Source organism: Salvelinus sp. IW2-2015, unplaced genomic scaffold (assembly GCF_002910315.2).
Source record: "Salvelinus sp. IW2-2015 unplaced genomic scaffold, ASM291031v2 Un_scaffold3799, whole genome shotgun sequence".
NCBI lineage: Eukaryota > Metazoa > Chordata > Actinopteri > Salmoniformes > Salmonidae > Salvelinus > Salvelinus sp. IW2-2015.
Window position 1 is genome coordinate 93,164 of NW_019945073.1, and position 18,583 is coordinate 111,746.

Genomic DNA, 18,583 nt, shown 5'->3' on the forward strand with positions numbered 1-18,583 from the left:
TCCTGCAGCAAGTCAAATAAAAACCCTCAATTAAAAAAAATACATCATTTAATTATCAAATGCACTAGTATAAATGATAGAAAGTAGCGTACAATAGACACAAACCTAGATGATCAATAAATTAAGTGCATGCAGGTGGTTGGGTAATGCTCAGTGCATGCAGGTGGTTGGGTAATGCTCAGTGCATGCAGATGGTTGGTAATGCTCAGTGCAGCATAACCAGGTCACTTCCATGACCATGCTTCCCTGTCATAAAGGTCGTCATCTCCTCCTGTCCTGTCCCTCAGTAATCCACTGACGGTAGTGTCACCATCCTGGTGAACTCCTCATAGTGCACCTGCCATTAGACTTCACGTTGGCTTCTCTGAAAAGCTCGTCCACTGCCAAAGTTTAGAGGGGAAATAACTTCATGTTAATTCGCTGATCTGGGACCAACAACAAGTATGTTAGCAGGTAGAAACTTAAAAAAATTAACTCCATTCAAATTATGTGTTTTAATTTGCAAATTTACACAAGAATCAGTTCATGTATGTGTTGACACATTTGGTATTTTATTAAGATCCCCATTATATGATGCAAAAGCAGCAGCTACTCTTCCTGGGGTCCACACAACTTGAAACATAACACAGAATGACATAATACAGAACATCATAGACAAGAACAGAACTATATACATTTTTAAAAAGCACACGTAGCCTACATATCATGATCATAGACACAAACATCCAGGTCAACTATCTAGGTCAAATAGGAGAGAGGCGGTGTCCGTGAGGTGTTGCTTTATCTGTTTTTAAGGTTTGCTGTTTATTTGAGATGGAAGGAAGTTCCATGCAATAAGGGCTCTATATAATACTGTACGGTTTCTTGAATTTGTTCTGGATTTGGGGACTATGAAAAGACCCCTGGTGGCATGTCGGGGGGGTAAGTGTGTGTGTCAGAGCTGTGTGTAAGTTGACTATGCAAACAATTAGGGATTATCAACACATGAATGTTTCTTATCAAAAGAAGAAGTGATGCAGTCAGTCTCTCCTCAACTCTTGGCCAAGAGAGACTGGCAAGATAGATTTTATCAGCCCTCTGATTACAATTAAGAGCAAAACGTGCCGCTCCATTCTGGGCCAGCTGCAGCTTAACTAGGTCTTTCCTTGTTGCACTGGACCACACGACTGGACAATAATCAAGATTAAGACAAAACTTGAGCCTGCAGAATGAGGATGACTTGACCCACTGGGACAGACATCAATTCAATTTCATTGAAATGACGTGAAATAACTTTGATTCAACCAGTGTGTGCCCAGCGGGGGAAGCTCCCATCTGCATGTGTATTTCCATTGGGTCTCTTGGAGCCACAGTGGGGAAGCTCTCATCTGCATGTGTATTTCCATAGGGTCTCTTGGAGCCACAGTGGGGAAGCTCCCATCTGCATGTGTATTTCCATAGGGTCTCTTGGAGCCACAGTGGGGAAGCTCTCATCTGCATGTGTATTTCCATAGGGTCTCTTTGAGCCACTTGGGTGCATCACAACAGTCTAAAGTGGCCTTGTTTTCTGCACTTATTTAACACTTTACACTCCTGTAAATTGGCCTATGGATAGGGCTACATTTATTTGTATATTTCTTTAACCCCTTGTTTTCCCCCAATTTCTGGTATCCAATTGGTAGTTACGATCTTGTCTCATCGCTGCAACTCCCCAATGGACTCGGTAGAGGCGAACGTCGAGAGCCATGCGTCCTCCGAAACATGACTGCCAGCCGCACTGCTTCTTGACACACTGCTTGCTTAACCGAAGCCAGCCTTACCAATGTTTCAGAGCCGGCCCGCCACAAGGAGTCGCTAGAGCACAATGAGACAAGGAAATCCCCCTCCGGCCAAACCCTCCCTAACCGACGATGCTGAATTGTGCGCCGCAACATGGGGCTCCCGGTCACATCCGGCTGTGACACAGCCTGGGATCGAACTGGATAGGGCTACCTTGAAATAATGTTTCTTACAGAAGAAATATGAAAAGCATATGCATAACCATGGTAGCAATTGAAAGGGAACAGTTTAGAGATTATTAGACCAAGAGGTGAGGACAACAGTTTACCTGACAAGTCTGAATCCAAGCACTTGATTTTATGTGCATTTMACATTTTATGTACTTTTTTGCCACATTTGTTGATAACGAAATGTGAAAATACTCTGGATACATTCAGTAACATGATAATATTCCTGTAAAATGTGTTGTAGTTGCAACATAAGACAGAACAATAAGAGGAGAGAGAGGTGTAACTGCTGTCTAAGTGGCCACACACCTCTCCAAAGTGGGCACATTTCCTAAGAAATGTCAAAGCACTTTTATGACTCAAAGAAAAGGCTTCAACTGTCATGTCTTGTTTTGAGGTGTTTGGACAGATGTCATGTCTCTGCTAATATGGCAAACATTTGCTAGATAGCTAACCAACAACTGTAACAATGTATTTGAGAGACAAGTGCTCATTGTGSAAATMTATTTGTGTTTTCAATAAARACAAATATATTTGCCGTTTCAACAATCTAAGCCAACCCCATAGTTGCYCGSTTGTTGCTAAACAACCAAACCAGTCTATAGAAAGGCATCYTGAGTGCATTCAGGTGCGTGTGCCAAGGCAAATGTTCTTCACTGTAGACAGACAGGCTCATTCTGTTCAAAATAAACCAGGGTATGACGCCATGTCTTCTTGTAACTATACATCAAACATGGTGATCATAAACGCTGTATATGAAATTAGATTTATGACATGGAAATGTGAAGTGCACATTTGGACTCACGGGTGTTAGGCTTGCTTGTATGACGTCAAAGCAGTATTTATTATAATCCTCAACGTTTCATCTTTCAAAATACATAGAGTCCTCTTAATTTACAATGTTTCCCTCACGCAGACAAAACATTTTAAAAAGTTGKCCAATTAGCTGGAGGGATGGGGGCAACTTCTTGTCGCTGCAGTGCTCAAGTTCAGATCGGCTGTCAGTCAAAACCCAGACAGAGCTGTGAAGCACAGAGCCTGAGCTCTGACGTCATGTATAGTATGTTACTGTACAGACACTGAGTTCCAATTTAGGTGTTTATCACTGTCCAAATCTGACATTTTCAACCCGTATACAAGTGTAAAGGGTTAAAAGAGCTGAACTGATAAACTAATACCAGGTAAAGGTATACCAGTTATATTTGATTATTTTTACCTCTACCATGTGTTCAGATCAGTGCAGATGATCTATAAGAGATTTTAAGAAGGAGCCAATTCAGACTGTTGAGCTGCACTTTCAGGGCCAGTTTCCCYGACCCAGATTAAGCCTACCTACTGCTCCTGCATTAAACAGCATTTTRAATAGAGGCTCCATTAGGCATGATATCTAGTAGGGTCTTAATCCATGTCAGATAAAACCCCTAGTGATAGAAACACATTGTAGGCTACCTTCTTTATCAGTGAGCTTCTCTCCTAGCTTGGTGAGCTTGGCCCGGAGCTCCGAGGCCAGGATGTAGCCCTTCTTCTGCTTGTCCGTCATCCTCATGGCCTCCAGGATCTCCGCCTTGGGGTCCTCCTGCTGGATCTGCCGGTGCATCATGGTCAGGAAGGTGGAGAAGTCTAGCTCGCCCTTCTTATCTGGAGAAGGAAGGATATTCATAGAACTAATCACCTGCAAAGGGCACCATTGATCCAAAATAGGCCTAAATGCTGCTGTTAAAGTGACTGGTTATCTGCTACATGGCCGAGTTGTGGTATATATTCATACAACTGTACTGATATATACTGATATTCATACAACTGTACTGTACTGAGAAGTAAGGAATTGATTATTCCTTACTTCTTCAATAAAATAACTTGTTAGGGTAGTAGAGTGTGTCAATATAGCTTCATTTACACAGGCAGCCCAATTCTGAAATGTTTTACACAAATTGATCTTTTGACCAATCACATCAGATCTTTTTAAGCGCTGATCTGATTGGTAAAAGTGAAACAGTGAAAAAAGATCAGAATTGGGCTGTCTGTTTAAATGTGTAAAATAATGAACTGCAAAAGGGCATAAAGTTCAGAGTAACAGAGCAGACAAACTTTTTGACTCTCAGAAAAACATTCAGTTCAATATTGTAAATCGGGAAGTTGGGGATTGATGGAAAAAATTCTGTTGCGTCAAACGTGTTCTAACCAAAGCCATTTTCACATTACCAAATCAGTTAATTGGTTTTAATATTTCTTAGTACTTCCCTCAGGTTAAAAAGTTCAGTGCAGCAATTATGAAGAGCTGAGAGAAGATAAATATTTTTTTAATGTAATAAATGTAATTGGAACAAGCTTGGGACAGATTTCAGCTAACGTGTAGGTTACACTCACTGTGACAACTTCTCCCTCTACCCATCCCCCAAGATGGTTGACCTTGGCCTACTAAATAATTTACAGCCAAAACCTCACTACGATTCATAAACAGTATGGCTAGATCAACAGGTGTCTAGAGCCGCCTCAATATTCTAATGTCTTCCGCTTCCCTGCTTGTTCCCTTCATCTGCAGACCTTTAAACATGCTGTGGTTAAAGCAGGTGAAGGAGAGGAAGTCCCTTTAGAACCTCCAACTCAACCAAGTTCCACTGTGTTTTTCATCATTCCCATTTAATCAGGGACTGATTTAGACCTGGAACACCAGGTGGGCGCAATTAATGATCAGGTAGAACAGAAAACCATCAGGCTTCCGGACCTCGTAGAGGTAAGAGTTGAATACCCCTGCTAATAGACTACTGAGATGCCCCAGGGTAAGTCACTCTAGACCAGGGCTCTCCCAACCCTGTTCCTGGAGAGCTACCCTTCACTCCAACACCAGTTGTAACTAACCTGATTCAGCTTAATAACTAGCTAATTATTAGAATCAGGTGCGCTAGATTAGGTTTGGTGTGAAAACCTACAGGAAGGTAGCTCTCTAGAAACAGGGTTGGAGAGACTTGCTGTAGACTATTGACATTCCCCCCAGGGTAAGTCACTCTCTACCAGGGGTACTCACCTCTTGCCCTATGAGGCTTTTACAACATACAGAAGTGCGTTGGTTATCAAGGGGGCAAAGTATTGACACGTTATCTTGAAATGAGAAGACGAGCTTACAATTTTCTTTATGACCATCATTTTTCACTTGTCTGACTGCTGAGATGACCCCAGAGTAAGTCACTAACCTACTGGGATGCCCCCCAGGTTTCAGTCAGTTCTAGACTACTGAGATGCCCCCCAGGTTCAGTCACTCTAGACTACTGAGATGCCCCCAGAGTCAGTCAGTCTAGACTACTGAGATGCCCCCCAGGTTCAGTCACTCTAGACTAACTGAGATGCCCCCAGGTCATCAGTCTAGACTACTGAGATGCCCCCAGGTTCAGTCACTCTAGACTACTGAGATACCCCAGGTAAGTCACTCTAGACTACTGAGATGCCCCCAGGGTAAGTCAGTCTAGACTACTGAGATGCCCCCCAGGGTAAGTCATCTAGACTACTGAGATCCCGTATCACTCTACTGAGATGCCCCCAGGGTAAGTCACTCTAGACTATGAGTGCCCCAGGGTAAGTCACTCTAGACTACTGAGATGCCCCCAGGGTGAGTCAGTCTAGACTACTGAGATGCCCCCAGGGTGAGTCAGTCTAGACTACTGAGATGCCCCCAGGGTGAGTCAGTCTAGACTACTGAGTGCCCCCAGGGTAAGTCATAGACTACTGAGATGCCCCCAGGGTAAGTCAGTCTAGACTACTGAGATGCCCCCCAGGGTAAGTCACTAACCTACTGAGATGCCCCCAGGGTAACAGTCACTCTAGACTACTGAGATGCCCCAGGGTAAGTCACTCTAGACTACTGAGATGCCCCCCAGGGTAAGTCAGTCTAGACTACTGAGATGCCCCAAGGGTGAGTCAGTCTAGACTACTGAGATGCCCCCAGGGTAAGTCAGTCTAGACTACTGAGATGCCCCAGGGTAGTCAGTCTAGACTACTGAGATGCCCCCCAGGGTAAGTCATCTAGACCTACTGAGATGCCCCCCAGGGTAAGTCACTAACCTAACTGAGATTGCCCCAGGGTAAGTCACTCTAACCTACTGAGATGCCCCCAGGGTAAGTCACTCTAGACTACTGAGATGCCCCCCAGGGTAGTCAGCTAAACCTACTGAGATGCCCCCAGGGTAAGTCACTCTAGACTACTGAGATGCCCCCGCAGGGTAAGTCACTAACCTACTGAGATGCCCCCAGGGTAAGTCACTCTAGACTACTCGAGATGCCCCCCCAGGTAAGTCACTCTAGACTACTGAGATGCCCCCCAGGGTAAGTCACTAACCTACTGAGATGCCCCCCGGGTAGTCACTCTAGACTACTGAGATGCCCCCCAGGTGAGTCAGTCTGACTACTGAGATGCCCCCAGGGTGAGTCAGTCTAGACTACTGAGATGCCCCCAGGGTAGTCATCTAGACTACTGAGATGCCCCCAGGGTAAGTCAGTCTAGACTATGAGATGCCCCATAGATCAGTCTGACTACTGAGATGCCCCCAGGGTAAGTCACTAACCTACTGAGATGCCCCCAGGGTAAGTCACTCTAGATACTGAGATGCCCCCAGGGTAAGTCACTCTAGACACTGAGATGCCCCCAGGGTAAGTCAGTCTAGACTACTGAGATGCCCCCAGGGTGAGTCAGTCTAGACTACTGAGATGCCCCCAGGGTAGTCAGTCTAGACTACTGAGATGCCCCCAGGGTAAGTCAGTCTAGACTACTGAGATGCCCCCCAGGGTAAGTCAGTCTAGACTACTGAGATGCCCCCCAGGGTAAGTCAGCTAACCTACTGAGATGCCCCCAGGGTAAGTCACTAACCTACTGAGATGCCCCCAGGGTAAGTCACTCTAGACTACTGAGATGCCCCCAGGGTAAGTCACTCAGACCTACTGAGATGCCCCCAGGGTAAGTCACTTAGACTACTGAGATGCCCCCAGGAGTTCAGCTAACTACTGAGATGCCCCCAGGGTAAGTCACTCTAGACTACTGAGATGCCCCCAGGGTAAGTCACTCTAGACTACTGAGATGCCCCCAGGGTAAGTCACTAACCTACTGAGATGCCCCCAGGTAAGTCACTCTAGACTACTGAGATGCCCCCCAGGGTAAGTCACTCTAGACTACTGAGATTCCCCAGGGTGAGTCACTCTAGACTACCGAGATGCCCCCCAGGGTAAGTCAGTCTAGACTACTGAGATGCCCCCAGGGTCAGTCAGTCTAGACTACTGAGATGCCCCCCAGGGTAAGTCATTAACCTACTGAGATGCCCCCCAGGGTAAGTCACTCTAGACTACTGAGATTCCCCAGGGTAAGTCACTCTAGACTACTGAGATGCCCCCCCAGGGTAAGTCACTCTAGACTACTGAGATGCCCCCCAGGGTGAGTCAGTCTAGACTACTGAGATGCCCCCCAGGGTGAGTCAGTCTAGACTACTGAGATGCCCCCAGGGTGAGTCACTCTAGAGTACTGAGATGCCCCCAGGTGAGTCAGTCTAGACTACTGAGATTGCCCCCCAGGGTAAGTCACTCTAGACTACTGAGATGCCCCCAGGGTAAGTCACTCTAGACTACTGAGATGCCCCCCAGGGTGAGTCAGTCTAGACTACTGAGATGCCCCCAGGTAAGTCACTCTAGACTACTGAGATGCCCCCAGGGTGAGTCAGTCTAGACTACTGAGATGCCCCCCAGAGTCAGTCAGTCTAGACTACTGAGATGCCCCCAGGGTAAGTCACTCTAGACTACTGAGATGCCCCAGGGTGAGTCAGTCTAGACTACTGAGATGCCCCCAGGGTGAGTCAGTCTAGACTACTGAGATGCCCCCCAGGGTGAGTCAGTCTAGACTACTGAGATGCCCCCAGGGTAAGTCACTCTAGACTACTGAGATGCCCCCAGGGTAAGTCACTCTAGACTACTGAGATGCCCCCCCAGGGTGAGTCAGTCTAGACTACTGAATGCCCCCAGGGTGAGTCAGTCTAGACTACTGAGATGCCCCAGGGTGAGTCAGTCTAGACTACTTGAGATGCCCCCAGGGTAAGTCAGTCTAGACTACTGAGATGCCCCCAGGGTAAGTCAGTCTAGACTACTGAGATGCCCCCAGGGTAAGTCACTAACCTACTGAGATGACCCCAGGGTCAGTGAGGGGCCCTTGATGGCGTACCTATCTTGTGAGATGCCCCCAGGGTCAGTGAGGGGCCCTTGATGGCGTACCTATCTTGTGGATCTGCAGGTGYCGGTCGATCTCYCCGAAGGTGGGACTCGTCCCCAGACAGCGCATAACTGTGATCAGGTCCTTGGCTTCAATCTTCCCCTTGCGCTTCTTGTCGTACAAGGAGAAACATTCCTTGAACTCTACAGAAAGAGGAAAAACAGGCAAATAATGCACTACTGTGCTGGGTGAAAAGAAACTAAAAAACAAACCATGATAATCCATTCTAAAAACAGTGCACAATGTTTCTCCTCTCCAAGGAGGCAATTAAAATGTTCTTGTCTCACAAGTGTAGAGAAATAAGTAAATCATACTTTTAACCTCAATTGGGATTATTATYTTCTAAAATGCCCTTTTTAAAAAGACATTGCTCTCAAAGTTTGTATCACAACATTTTACTCTACTGTTCAATATCAATTTATTGWAAAATAATGACATTATTTATGTCCCATRTGACCTCCCACACACCAAAAGAAAAGCTAGCAAACAATATAGCACACCTTACCGTTGATCTGAGTTCCTGACAGGAATTTAGCCTGAGGAAAAACACAATACACCATGAATTGGCCTAAACATGTACAGAAATTAGGAAACACAAAACAATTCAATTGTTTTTTCTTACCATGTCTGTAGTCAGAGATCTCTCTTCCTGGAATGCAACTGGCTTACCTCACCTGTCTCCACACCCATCTGCCTGCCAGTTCAAAGTCCGCCACAGAGTGCATGTTATTTAATACCGGTTGCTGTGGAAACTGAGATAGTGGATCCAAGGTATCATATTATCCTCTCCCTTTCTCTTCTATCAAATACGTATCACTACCTTATTATCTGATATGACAACCAGGATATGTTAAACTACACAGCGTGGCCATTAGCAGACAAGTTACAGTATATGGAAATAATAGTTTAATAAAAAGTTTAATTCTTCAGTAAGATAAGTAACTTTGTCTATATTAAAAGTGGGCGTAAGTATGATTGATCTTGCTCAACTAATAGAACTCCCCCATTTCAATTCAATACCATTTAATGTCTAGTGAAAGGACAGATGACAAGACAGTGATGACACTGAATAATATATACATTTCCTGAGGTAGCTGCAATATATAACATCACCACTAGAGGTCACTGTMTATCAATCCAGCCATGTACTAAYACAGCATATAATAATTTGGTATGTGTATACCYCACTACATCTGGCGTGTACTCTGTATTCCGCTCAGTTGGTAGAGCATGGTGCTTAGAGCATGGTGCTTGCAGTGCCAGGGTTGTGGGTTCGATTCCCATAGGGGACCAGTAAGAAAAAAAATATTAAAATGTATGCTCTCACTACTGTAAGTCGCTCACGGTAAGAGCATCGGCTAAATGACTAAAATGTAAATCTGCTATAGGAGACATATGACTTAGACTGCTATAGGAGACATAAACCCTGATGATGATGTCTGTTATACAGTATATGCAAGTACAGTTAAGCATGTCTTCAAAGTTCATAATCACAATATACACAAAGTGGAGTAAGAAACATTTATTACWAAAAATATCTGATATTGAAATGTTCAGACAACTTACTTGAATCAATACAATGATGTTCAAGTACATCCAACACTGACCTTTCTTTGAGTCCATTTCAAAGTTTGGCTTATTTTAAATGAATACTRTAACAKTGCATACTGTAAGATGGTCATTGTCATGTGGACGGGGTTGGGGRAGTGGTGGGGTGCAACTGTAGAAAAGAGGGGCCTGTCCCAGAATGCAGCACAACACTGTGCTCGATCCACACTCCATGTGGCGCTTGCTGATGATGTCATTCTGACATTCGGGAGCGGAGCAGATAGACCATTTATCTGGAGCAGGAAAGTTTCAGACCTGTCAATTCTACAGAAATGCAAGATATTGATGGAATCCATTCAGTCAGTATTAGTCCATTCCACAGGAGGCTGGTGATGGGAGGATGGCTCATAATAACTTTCCTTACTCCATGCAAAACTAACCTGGGTAACTAATTGTTAACACAAACTAGCATCATACTGGCTCCCAGGCTAACAYAAACTAGTATTATCATACTGGCTCCCAGGCTAACACAAACTAGTATTATCATACTGGCTCCCAGGCTAACACAAACTAGCATCATCATACTGGCACCCATGCTAACACAAACTAGCATCATACTGGACACTCACCTGTTGTCACTCCTATCAGTGGCTGTCCTTAACGTGTAATGTGTAGTAGGACCAGGGCTCGGGGACGTACAGGTGACCGGGGTATTTCTTACGCAGCACCGGGTCGCTCCACAGCCAGGCCACCCACACGGCCACCAGGCACATGGTGACAGAGAAGCTGACAAACAGAAAGAGGCCATTGGCGTCTGGGACAGAGCCCTTATGCCGCTGGTGGATCACCGTGGCTACCATAGCTAGGAAGGTGAGGAGGAAGAGTTGGAAGATCTGACCCTCTGTGACCAAGTACCTGAGAGGGTGTGAGAGAGGGGCAGAAGTGAGAGCTGCAGTCAAGATACTTTCACTTTCTAGAAGGAAATACTTAGAGTTGAGCCATGCGTCACACAGTGAAATGTCCCATACTTCAGGTACTTTCAGTACGACAAATCGGAGTACATAAATCACACAATGGAGTACATTTGTCAATTARAATTCAGCAAACCTCTAAGACAGTGATCATTAACTAGATTCAGCCGCGGGCCAGATGGTCAGAGGGCCGGAACATAATTACAAATCATTTGTAGACTGCAAATTGATCGCAAGAAGCACAAACAGATATGACTAAAACAATAATTTCAAAACTTGCTCACATTTGTATACGATCACATATATCTTTATACAGATTTACAAAATTAAAATCACTTGGGAGGTGAATTGCTGGTGTTTTTTACAGTTTATATGTCTAACAATAAAAAAAATAAAAAAATGTTTAAAAAAAGTTTTACATACGTAAAACTTTTCTCAAGTCAAAAGAAGGAAGTAATGAGGGAACTGACCAATAGTAGAGGGCACTGGGTCCGAGTAGCAGCCAACCAGACAGGGGCATTGTCTTCTCCTCTTTGACGTGAGTAAAGCAGCCAGTGAAGTAGAGGAAGAGGATGATGAAGAAAGGAATATACCTGGAGGAAGAGAGAAGGAGAGAACTCAGTTGAAAACTAGTTCATGTCAACTTATTACAAACTCATTACAAATACTGAACACGGGTCACAGTAATAATGTTTACATACTGTATATAGTGTATTCTAGTCAAGACTCATCCTATATAAACTACTGCTGTACACACCTTTCTTAGTCACATTCTGTCCATAATGTCATTGTCTATCCATACCATCATATACATACATATTATATTCCGGACTCTGATATTGCTTGTTCTAATATTTCTTAATTCCTTTATTGAAATGTTTTTGGACTTGCATTTGCTTATTGCTTTGTATTGTTCGGTATTACTGCACTGAACATCCGCAACGTATGTGTACCCGGACAATACCATCCGCAACGTATGTGTACCCGGACAATACCATCCGCAACGTATGTGTACCCGAACAATACATCCGCAACGTATGTGTACCCGGACAATACCATCCGCAACGTATGTGTACCCGGACAATACATCCGCAACGTATGTGTACCCGGACAATACCATCCGCAACGTATGTGTACCCGGACAATACCCATCCGCAACGTATGTGTACCCGGACAATACCATCCGCAACGTATGTGTAACCCGGACAATACATCCGCAACGTATGTGTACCCGGACAATACCATCCGCAACGTACGTGTACCCGGACAATACACATCTGCAACGTATGTGTACCCGGACAATACCATCCGCAACGTATGTGTACCCGGACATACCATCCGCAACGTATGCTGTACCCGGACAATACCATCTGCAACGTATGTGTACCCGGACAATACCATCTGCAACGTATGTGTACCCGGACAATAACATTTGATTAGATGTTTAGATATACAGGCAAAAAACATATAAAGCAACTCAATTTGAAAAACAGTCATTGTTTCAACCACTTTAAAAAGTGTTTAATCTAAGTTATTATATCAACCAATAGCATGTTATGACAGTTAAGCAGAAGAGAATATTCCATTAAAAGGGTTTACCACATACCACATCAAATGTCCCAGTTGTTCATCATAAAAAAATAAAGAAGCTCAAACGAATCAATCTAAAATAAAATAAATAAGAAACATGTTCAAACAACATCAACAGCATTTCTGTTGTTGGTGGATATAAAACAGCATTAGGGACAGTAACAGAAGGACTGTAGGGACAGCATACATTTGAGCTCCACCAGGCACCATCCGTTCATTCATCTCGGTTAACCCAGAACTATAACCTTGCATAATTTGGTCGTATTGTATCAGAAGGAGTTGGGTGAAAAGCAGAAGACGTTTCCATCCCGTACGGACTAACAAAGTATATCTTCTCTAATAAAAGGTTAGCCTACCAGTGTAGCAGTTTGAGGTCTTTGATGATGGGGTTCTCTCTGACAGACAGGTGGAGCTGGTAGCCACTCATCAGCAGACGATGGTTGATGGAGTCGCCCACCAGGTGGATGCTGGCGCCCATCACAAAGGTGATGATGCTCAGGTACACGGCGGAGCGAGGCAGGGCCCTGGGACTCCGCTCAATCAGCTGCTCGGAGAGGGACGAGAGCACACACACATTAACAGGCATGTAAACACACACACATTAACAGGCATGTAAACACACACACACATTAACAGGCATGTAAATGTAACCGATGTGAAATGGCTAGCTAGGTACGGTGGTGCGCGCTAGCAGCCTTTCAGTCGGGTGACGTCACTTGCTCTAAACCTTGAAGTAGTGGTTCCCCTTGCTCTGCAAGGGCCGCGGCTTTTGTGGAGCGATGGGTAATGATGCTTCGTGGGTGTCAGTTGTTGATGTGTGCAGAGGGTCCCTGGTTCGCGCCGGGTCGGGGCGAGGGGACGGACTAAAGTTATACTGTTACATTGATGCTGTTGACCCGGATCACTGGTTGCTGCGGTGTGCATGTACAGTCAGTGTGCATGCACACACACGCACTTAGTATAGCATGTGAGCATCACAAATGAATCAGATTAATTCATTACTATTGAAAAGCGATTATTTTGGACACATTTCATTATCACTGTAGCTTCTTATAGGGCAACTGTGATTGTGAACAAACGGTATCAACCAGCGTTGCAGTTTGTGTTTGCTGGTTCCAACAGTCACCCACCTTGAGCAGTAGGAATGGCGTGATGACATTGTAGGCCATTTGAAAGTAGTCTCCAGCACTGGGCTTGTTCAGGGGGAACCACTCCAGAGGGAGAAGGATCTGAATTAAATCATGGATACAACACAGGGTTATATTCATAGCATAGAGTTGAATGCTGATATAACGAGGCTATTTGTTTGTTACACTTTGTTATTTACTCAAATATATTATTGTAGCAGGGTGGTTCCACCCAGGACAGCCCGGAAGTATTTTGGTGTCACAGATTGTTATGGCAATTCTCACATAGAAACTTAATTGGAAGGAAGTATGATTGACATGCTTTTTACACTTGCATCACAATGTTTTTTCTTCGAAAGTCATGTTGAAAGTGCCTCCTGTAAGAACCTATGATCCATGAACAGAACGTGATACAACATCTCAGTGTCATTGTACTCCTTATAGCAGGCCTGGACGACTCCAGTCCTCGGGGACCTGATTGGTGGCACACTTTTGCCTCAGTCCCAGCTAACACACCGACTCCAATAATCAACTAATCATGATCTTCAGTTTAGAATGCAATTAGTTTAAATCAACTGTGTTTTCTAGAGGATTGGAAAAGTGTGACACCAATCAGGCCCCAGAGGACTGGAGTTGCCCAGGCCTGCCTTATAGTGCGCTCTAAAATATGGATATGTCTTGAACATTCATTTATTCAACATAAAACATTAATATCTCAAAGTACCTTTTTTGATGTAGCATATTTTTAGACATTGTTGGAACAATATACTCTTAAAACAGGTCACATTTCTAGAGTGGCTCTCTGGTACTTTAGAAGATATGAAGCATATATTAAAGACATAGGTCTTTAATAAATCATAGCCCTCCTTTAGGATTGCACATTCAGCAAATCACCAGCAGAGGGAGTTCCATTTGAATCCATTTTCCCATTCACTGTGTTGGTGGTGGTAATAAAATGCATCATAACTTAAAATTAGCAGACAACCACCTCTGGAAATGTGATGTACTTATAGAGTATATTGTTCCAACCAATGTCGTAAAATTAGGAAAATCAAAAAGGGTACTTATGAGTTTTATTTTGAATAAATTAATGTGACAAATTGAATTTCAGAACTTAAACATACTCGATACTAGTGATAGGGGCTATAAAATAAAATCTATAGTTCCATATCAAAATATTATTGTGGGCGATATCATATCGATACTTTGATAGATTTTGAAAAAATATCAAACTCACCAAAACTCATCCTAAGCTTGTTCTCCATCTTTTTAAATAGTGAGCCAACATGTTTTCAGCTCTTTTATATCAATGACTGATCAGAACTCATTTCCCCATGCTCTCTTCTTCTCTCTCCACAGCAGACATAGTGTATCAAATAGCAGAATCGTGAGAATCGCAATACATATCGTATCGGCACCTAAGCATGGTGATAATAACGTATTGTGAGGTCCCTGGCAATCCCCTACTCCACACACTAAGGAGTATGACTGCACGGTTCACGGATCATAGGGTCTTACTCTAGTGGAAGAATGAGAGAAGGTTCTACTCGAGACTAGCGACTTGCTGAGGCCCAGCTTGAAGACTCAATCATGATTTATGACGTTGTTTGGATGGCTGACCATCTGTGGGCTATCACAGAGGTCAAGCACACCTTCTCTGTGGTTTTCTCCGGGGAGAGACGTTCCATGGAAGTCCTGGGGTCAGTGCCGCCAGGAGAGGTGGGAAAACTGGTGAAACTTGAATCGACTAAATTAATGTTACTGTGTGAATTACATTGTCATGTTTGGATTGTTTCAAGAGTTCATAAAGTGCAAAGAATGTTAATGTTTTATTGTACTGTAAATGGCATGGATTTATTGTTACAGGAAAGTGATATTTGTTCGTCGGATTGCGGATAGTTCAAAAAGGAGCGACACAGGGGTGGCTCCTATCATTTAGATAGAAATCTAGGTTTGTCTTCTGTTTTTGCTAGCAAAGTGTAACGAAATGTTCATTCAGGTTGGGGGTGAGTTTCTGCTTGAATTTGACAGTGAATTCACTTATACTTTGAGAACTTGCTCAAGCTGCTGTATCACCCACTGCTTTTTCTTTTAGAGAGGATTCTGAACTGAAGACACGTGTAACTACGTTAAGCCTATTGGTGACAGTCATTTACTCMGAGTATTCTGTAAGGTATCATGTACACTTTTTTTCTTCTTCTGTTAATTATTTTGTGACTAAAATGATATTAGTTGAAATGAGTAAATTGATTCCTCGTTCTACAGATTAATTGACTATACGCTTATAATTTATGTCTATCGATAGTTGTTTTTTTACACTATACATGCTTGGATACCACCTTGACATCTCTGATCTGCTTGCCTCAATAAATCAATGCTAGAACATTGGTCGCCAGGATAAGCTATTTGTAACAAGTCTCTTAATAATTTTATAACGGTGCAAGTTAGATGTTAATTCTATTCAGAGGTAATTCAAGGCTCGCTACCTGCACTAGGTTTATCCAGAGATGTACAGGACGTATTTATTCACATAATATTACAGTCAGATTGATCAATGTAGTTTATTATTATATTCAACATACTTTCTACATAATGGTTGGATAATTTCAACCAAACTACATTACAGCAGGCATAGGTCTAAAAAAGGGCTTACATTTTGTATTAAATAGCTTGTTTGTTACAATAGTTGAAAATGGCGTGGCCAAACATGAGAATGAAGGGTATGGTTTGTGCACCATAGAAGTACACATTCATCAACCTATTAGAGTGTCAAACAAATCATGTTTGTTCGTGGTCATTCATTATGATTTGTTCTGACAGTTTTAAGACAAGTCATGGAATCTAACTCTAAATGACTTCGTTGACAAAGACCAACACAAAGTTAACATGGACTTGCCCTTACAACACATTGAACAGGCYGGGACTGAAAATGTGCAACAGCTGTCCCTGTTCAAATACACCTCCACATGAAGCTTATATGGTTGACTAAAGTAATCCATAATGGATTTGTGTCATGAATCATTTCCTTCAAGATGTTGTTGTGGAGTCACGCACTCCACCCCGTGTGGTAGGCTTATTCCTCTTTGGGATATGAGGTAGCCTAAAATGGCCACGTTCATCATGATTTTCTCAAAAATGGTTTGTGATACAAATGTAAAAAAGTATGTCAAATATCCTTCACCCCAATGAAGTTTCTAAGTAAGAATTTTACATTTTTTAATTTAACCTTTATTTAACTAAGCAAGTCAGTTTAGAACAAATTCATATTTAAAATGACGGCCTACACCGGCCAAACCCTCCCCTAACCCGGATGACGCTGGGCCAATTGTGCGCCGCCCTATGGGACTCCCAATCACGGCCGATTGTGAATGGAATCGAACCAGGGTCTGTAACGACACCTCTAGCACTGAGATGCAGTGCCTTAGACCGCTGCGCCACTCGAGAGCCCAAATGCCAGAACAACCTGAGATACCCAAATCTTTTCAAGCTGTCCTGGTATGGAATCTCTCAGCAGGTTGTCCATACCATTACAATGGGCCTTCCAAAGTCCAGTACCCAGTTTTGCACTGTGAGATAGAACCACAGGTCAAAGTGGAACTGTGGACTCTTCATTGATGACCCCTCTGGCTTGGACCCTGGTTGGCTTTAGAGAAAGACACATTATGAAGTATGAATTCCCTCCAACTCCAAAACAACATGATACAGAATGACAATGTATGAACAAGACGTTAGCCAATATGTAGGAACACAACAGTGCTGTAGTAGGCCTACACCTATATGAATACACATAAATAATCATTATCTTTCTGTTCATGTAGCCTCCTCTATTATTCATCACTATTACTGTTGTTGGCCTTGATCTACCTCCGAGGTTAACGCCAGTGGGGGAAATAGCACGAGGACATGTAAATAAATAAGATGCATGTTATTCAGTTGTTTGCCACAGTGGAGACACAGTCCAGTGCATTCCTTGTACAGGCCCCATCTGTTCCTAACTCGCTGCAAATAATGGGCAACATAAAAGCCAAGATACACTGTATTGTATAGCTGTGCTTGACAACCTTCACAGCCGCCATCATTTGAAAGCATTACAGGCTGACAACTTCCCTGTCCTTGGTCACATGACACTGACCATGAACACATTACAAGGCAAGAAGAACTTCAGCCAGCAAGCACAGGCAATAACTAACCTAGTTTAGAATATATGGGGCAGTTTTGAGTGGCAGACTGATATGCCTTTACAGTATATTTTCTACTGACACTGTCTGACAGTAGCCTAGCGGACRAAACTCCACGGTGCAGGAAGTGTCTGATAAACTTRAACAGAGTGGAGCCGAGACCAGGCTTTGTGGAATCTAGCTCTGACTAGATCAATTCGCCCTATTGGTCAATACTAACAAGAATTTAAATTATGAAACGCCCACCTTGTACACGTGTTTAAAAGCACTCGACGCTTTTGGGACAAATAAAACCACTCGTGGGCCAAGTCGACAGTTGGAGAATCCTGTCTTACAGCAACAGCAATGAGCACACAGGCGGTGGTTGTATTTGAATGAACTATTATTGAAACAGTAATTAACGTGATAGATTTCAGTAAGCAAATAAATGTATGCAACTACAGAGGACAGACATAAGTACAAGTGGGGCGTTTCATAATTTACATTTMACAWGTATTGACCATGGGCGAATCGATGTAGTCGGAGAAAGATTCCACAAAGCCGCTCCACTCTGATGGTAAAGTTCACAAACTTCCTAAACCATGGGGTGGAGTTCAGTCCGCTAACAGTAGCCTAGTCTTTATTGTTTACGTTTCGTTGATAGACAAATGCCTGAGACACTTCGGCTTATCAGGGCGACTCTTTCGACATGCACGGTGCCTTCCAACCACTGGCCCGCTAGATGGGAACATTAAATACTTGCCGATGATATAAACACGTTAATCACAAGCAAATTGTTCAAACCTGGGGTTTGTTGACGACCGGGGTGCATTGCTTTGACGTTTCCGTACCGCAGCTTGCATTCTCTTCCTGATGTCCTCCAGTCCTGCAACGAAAATTCGCTCCTTATTTTTCTTCTTTGGTGTGGTTTATCGGCGGTTGGCATCCAACCTTATGGTGCATT

General features: G+C 43.4%; 2 protein-coding genes across 2 annotated transcripts; both read right to left on the minus strand.

Annotated features, from left to right (window-relative positions):
• Window positions 1-194: 194 nt before the first annotated feature.
• On the minus strand, window positions 195-8,938 carry LOC112076507 (calmodulin-like protein 4). Its single transcript, XM_024143264.2, is given in 6 exon segments — window positions 195-339; window positions 342-380; window positions 3,435-3,623; window positions 8,229-8,369; window positions 8,732-8,762; window positions 8,849-8,938. Coding segments are annotated over 6 exon segments (459 nt in total). The 5' UTR covers window positions 8,852-8,938; the 3' UTR covers window positions 195-283.
• Window positions 8,939-9,733: 795 nt separating this feature from the next.
• LOC112076508 (ceroid-lipofuscinosis neuronal protein 6 homolog) lies at window positions 9,734-18,541 on the minus strand. Its single transcript, XM_024143265.2, is given in 10 exon segments — window positions 9,734-10,098; window positions 10,404-10,689; window positions 11,216-11,338; window positions 12,352-12,383; window positions 12,386-12,409; window positions 12,692-12,702; window positions 12,705-12,879; window positions 13,466-13,564; window positions 16,988-17,105; window positions 18,424-18,541. Coding segments are annotated over 9 exon segments (912 nt in total). The 5' UTR covers window positions 18,483-18,541; the 3' UTR covers window positions 9,734-10,098; window positions 10,404-10,418.
• Window positions 18,542-18,583: the final 42 nt, after the last annotated feature.